At 36.0% G+C, this 3,446-nt stretch overlaps 1 protein-coding gene across 1 annotated transcript; it reads left to right on the forward strand.

Moving 5' to 3' along the window:
* Nucleotides 1-812: 812 nt before the first annotated feature.
* Nucleotides 813-2,549, forward strand: LOC119981410 (cytochrome P450 71D9-like). Its single transcript, XM_038824505.1, has 2 exons — nucleotides 813-1,728; nucleotides 1,815-2,549. The coding sequence occupies exons 1-2, from the start codon at nucleotides 826-828 to the stop codon at nucleotides 2,424-2,426; spliced, it is 1,515 nt and encodes a 504-aa protein (XP_038680433.1). The 5' UTR covers nucleotides 813-825; the 3' UTR covers nucleotides 2,427-2,549.
* Nucleotides 2,550-3,446: the final 897 nt, after the last annotated feature.

The raw sequence follows: 3,446 nt of genomic DNA on the forward strand, positions 1-3,446 counted from the left end.
AGCTTGCATATTACATAATTTGTCTTGGTTTGGCTTTTCAGGGAAGTTATTGATAAAATTGGTAATATAGGCATTGTTTGGTAACAAAGTATGGTGACGAAGTCGACAAACCCAAGACTCCTTTGAGGCCCACAAGAAGATCTCTCTTAAGTCCATAACTCGCCCATCTTTAGCCTAATAAGTCAAGAAGTCACATTAGAAGAAAAAGAAGGAAATCAAGTGGAGAAAATACCAAGACAGGGAGAGACTCGTGGGAAAGAAAAGATAGTCTAAAGAAGTTAAAAGACAAGTCAAACAAGTGAATCCATTATGAAATCAAAGAAAAGGGGAGGCTTTCCGTGCGTATTCAAGTTTGCTTAGGAATCCAAATTCTAAGTTTCACGTGACAAGTTTATAAAATTAGGGATGAACCGAATTCACATGTTTTGTGGAACTGAAATAAGGGAAATCAATTGTCGACTGTTATGAACAAGTATGAGAGATTTTTCTGGGCCTAGGGGGCCATCCAAGCCACATCCATGTACTGTGTGCTTCGGATTAGGTAAGATCGTGATTCTGATCCACGTCTCTACGGCCCATCAATTCCCTACGTATATTCATATGTAATATATATACATGAAATTCAAGGAAATACAGCGGTCAAGAAACAATAATACATCTTGGTCATAGGTTTCAAAATTCTACTCTACAAGTCGTTGTGACCTGGCCTACAAATCAGAGAAAACATTTTTACATTATTGCCCATAATGGCATATAAATAAATTGCAAAGTTGCTCACATTTCTTATCAATCATGTTCTTCTTCATCACAATCTCTACTTTCTCCATGGAACTCCAATCTTCCTCCTTCCCTATCCTTGCATGCTTCATTTTTTTTGCGTTAATGGTGTTTAAAATATTGAAAAGATCCAAATCAACTTCCAAACTACCTCCCACGCCGTGGAAGTTACCTCTTATAGGAAACTTGCATCAAATGGTTGGCTTTGAACCCCACCTTGCTCTACGCAATTTGGGGAAGAAGTATGGACCATTGATGTACCTACAAATTGGAGAAGTTCCTACCCTTGTTGTTTCCTCGGCAAAGTACGCGAAAGAGGTGTTGAAAACTCATGACACAGTGTTTGCTTCAAGGCCTAAATTAAATGCTGCAAAAATCATTACTTATGATTTCACTAGCATTACTTTTTCACCATATGGAGAGTATTGGAGACAGCTACGGAAAATCGCCTTGATGGAGCTTTTCACAACGAAACGAATCCAATCGTTTCGATCGATAAGAGAACAAGAGATGTCAAAGTTGATCAATTGGGTTTTCTCGAATGCGGCAAGAGGATCACCAATCAACTTGACTAATAAAGTATTCTCATCGACGTATACGGTGGTTTCAAGGGTGGCATTGGGAGGCGAATCTGAAGAGAAGGATGAGCTCGTATCGGTTATCAAGGAATCTTCAGAGATAGTAGGAGGATTCAATATACAAGATGTATTGCCTTCCTTGAAATTGCTTCATTCTATTAGTGGGGTTAGCTCTAGGTTGGAAAAAGTTCACCAGAGAAGCTCCAACATTCTTGAAAACATCATCAACCAACATATTAAGGCCAAGGAAACACCACCAATGGGTGGGAAATCTTGCGAACAAGCTAAAGATTTGGTTGATGTTCTTCTCAACTTTTACAAATCGGATGCTGAATTCCCATTAACAATGAACAGTATCAAAGCCGTAATTCAGGTATCATGATTTAGTTACTTAATTCAATTTCCTACTTTTAAGTTGTCAATTCAACCCAATATGTTAATATACAAACACTTTATAAGGATATTTTTGGTGCTGGAGGTGAAACATCATCAGCAACTGTTGATTGGGCTATGGTAGAAATGATTAAAGACCCAAGAGTAATGAAAAAGGCACAAGCAGAGGTACGGCAGGTTTTCGAGAATAGAGGCAGTTTTGATGAGACTGCGATTCCTGAACTGAAGTATTTGAAGTTAGTCATTAAAGAAACTCTAAGACTACACCCACCTGTTCCACTTTTACTTCCAAGAGAAAACACAGAACGACAAGTGATCGACGGATATGAAATACCTGCAAAAACCCGAGTACTTGTCAATGCGTGGGCGATCGGAAGGGACACTGAGTATTGGGTTGATGCTGAAAGATTTTACCCAGAGAGGTTCATAGATAATCCTATTGAGTTCAAGGGGACTAATTTTGAGTACATTCCATTTGGTGCTGGAAGGAGGATATGTCCAGGCATGATGTTTGGTCTTGCGAATGTTGAGATTATGCTTTCACAATTGTTGTACCATTTTGATTGGAAACTCCCCGATGGGACAAGTCCTGAAGATGTTAACATGACAGATTTATTTGGTATAACGATGAGAAGAAAAGATGACCTCTACTTAATTCCTACTCCTTATCGCTCCTAAAGCTTTGATGAGCTTTAAAATTAGCATCATACAAATGTTCCTTCTGAAAATGTTATGTTTCAAATTTTCAGCATAATTAAGGTTGTTATTGAAAGAGTGAAATGTCATGATATTAAATTATTGTATGAATTATTAGATTATGTACTAACCATTAGATTATTAGTTATTCTTGAACAAATATTGTCATGCCACTATCAAAATTCTAACTATTAAATTCCCACGTTTTTCACATAGACAAAAATAATTGATGAACTTCAAGGAATTACATTGCTCATTAAGAAATAAAAATAGATCTTGATCTTTCAAATGTTAGATCATGGTTCAGAGAATGTCCAACCATGTACTCCAAAATAAGTTACAGGTAGGAGTGGACCCAGCTTCCTGAGTATATGGGGTTAGATTTATGAAAAATATTAGATAATAAAAAAATATTCAAAAATATTTAGGGTGGAAAAAGTCTTTGCAAGGCTACCCCAAAATTATTTTTTGGGTTTTTGTTGTGCAAACTCGCAAGTGTGCGAATCGAACAAATAGCAAAGCGTAAACAACCAAATTCAATTACTTGGATCAAGGGACAAACACTAGGGCGTCTAATTTCACCATCATTAATCCTTCTCTATTCCTTTGGCCTGCTAATTCCAATTATCATCCATATTGACAATCGATTTCCCTAACCTATTCAATACTTCATTCTTAGTTATATCAAAAATACTTTTACCAAGAATTTTTGTTATTCCTAATAATCGAACTCAACTAGCAAAAATCCATTAAGTTCTATGGACAATCATGCAGCAACCACATAGGTCATCCTTATATATTCTTATGATTGATGCAACCTATAGTATCTATTGTTAGAAGTATAAATCTAAACATCTACTTCTGATCTTAGTTTTAAACTTCACATCATTCAAATACTAATAAGTTATTTGAAAGTATTAAACATACAAATCGATACTCAAACATGAAATAATAATTATGATTTAGTATAATCAAAATCATAGAGGATTCATGACTAGGCTA

Source organism: Tripterygium wilfordii, chromosome 16 (assembly GCF_013401445.1).
Source record: "Tripterygium wilfordii isolate XIE 37 chromosome 16, ASM1340144v1, whole genome shotgun sequence".
In the NCBI taxonomy this organism is placed as follows: domain Eukaryota; kingdom Viridiplantae; phylum Streptophyta; class Magnoliopsida; order Celastrales; family Celastraceae; genus Tripterygium; species Tripterygium wilfordii.

Bases quoted from the DNA above. Each gene is read 5' to 3' on its own strand.
- LOC119981410 (XM_038824505.1), top strand. From the start codon at position 826: ATGGAACTCCAATCTTCCTCCTTCCCTATCCTTGCATGCTTCATTTTT. The intron at 1,729-1,814 runs GTATCATGATTT...ACACTTTATAAG, and splicing joins GTATCAAAGCCGTAATTCAG to GATATTTTTGGTGCTGGAGG.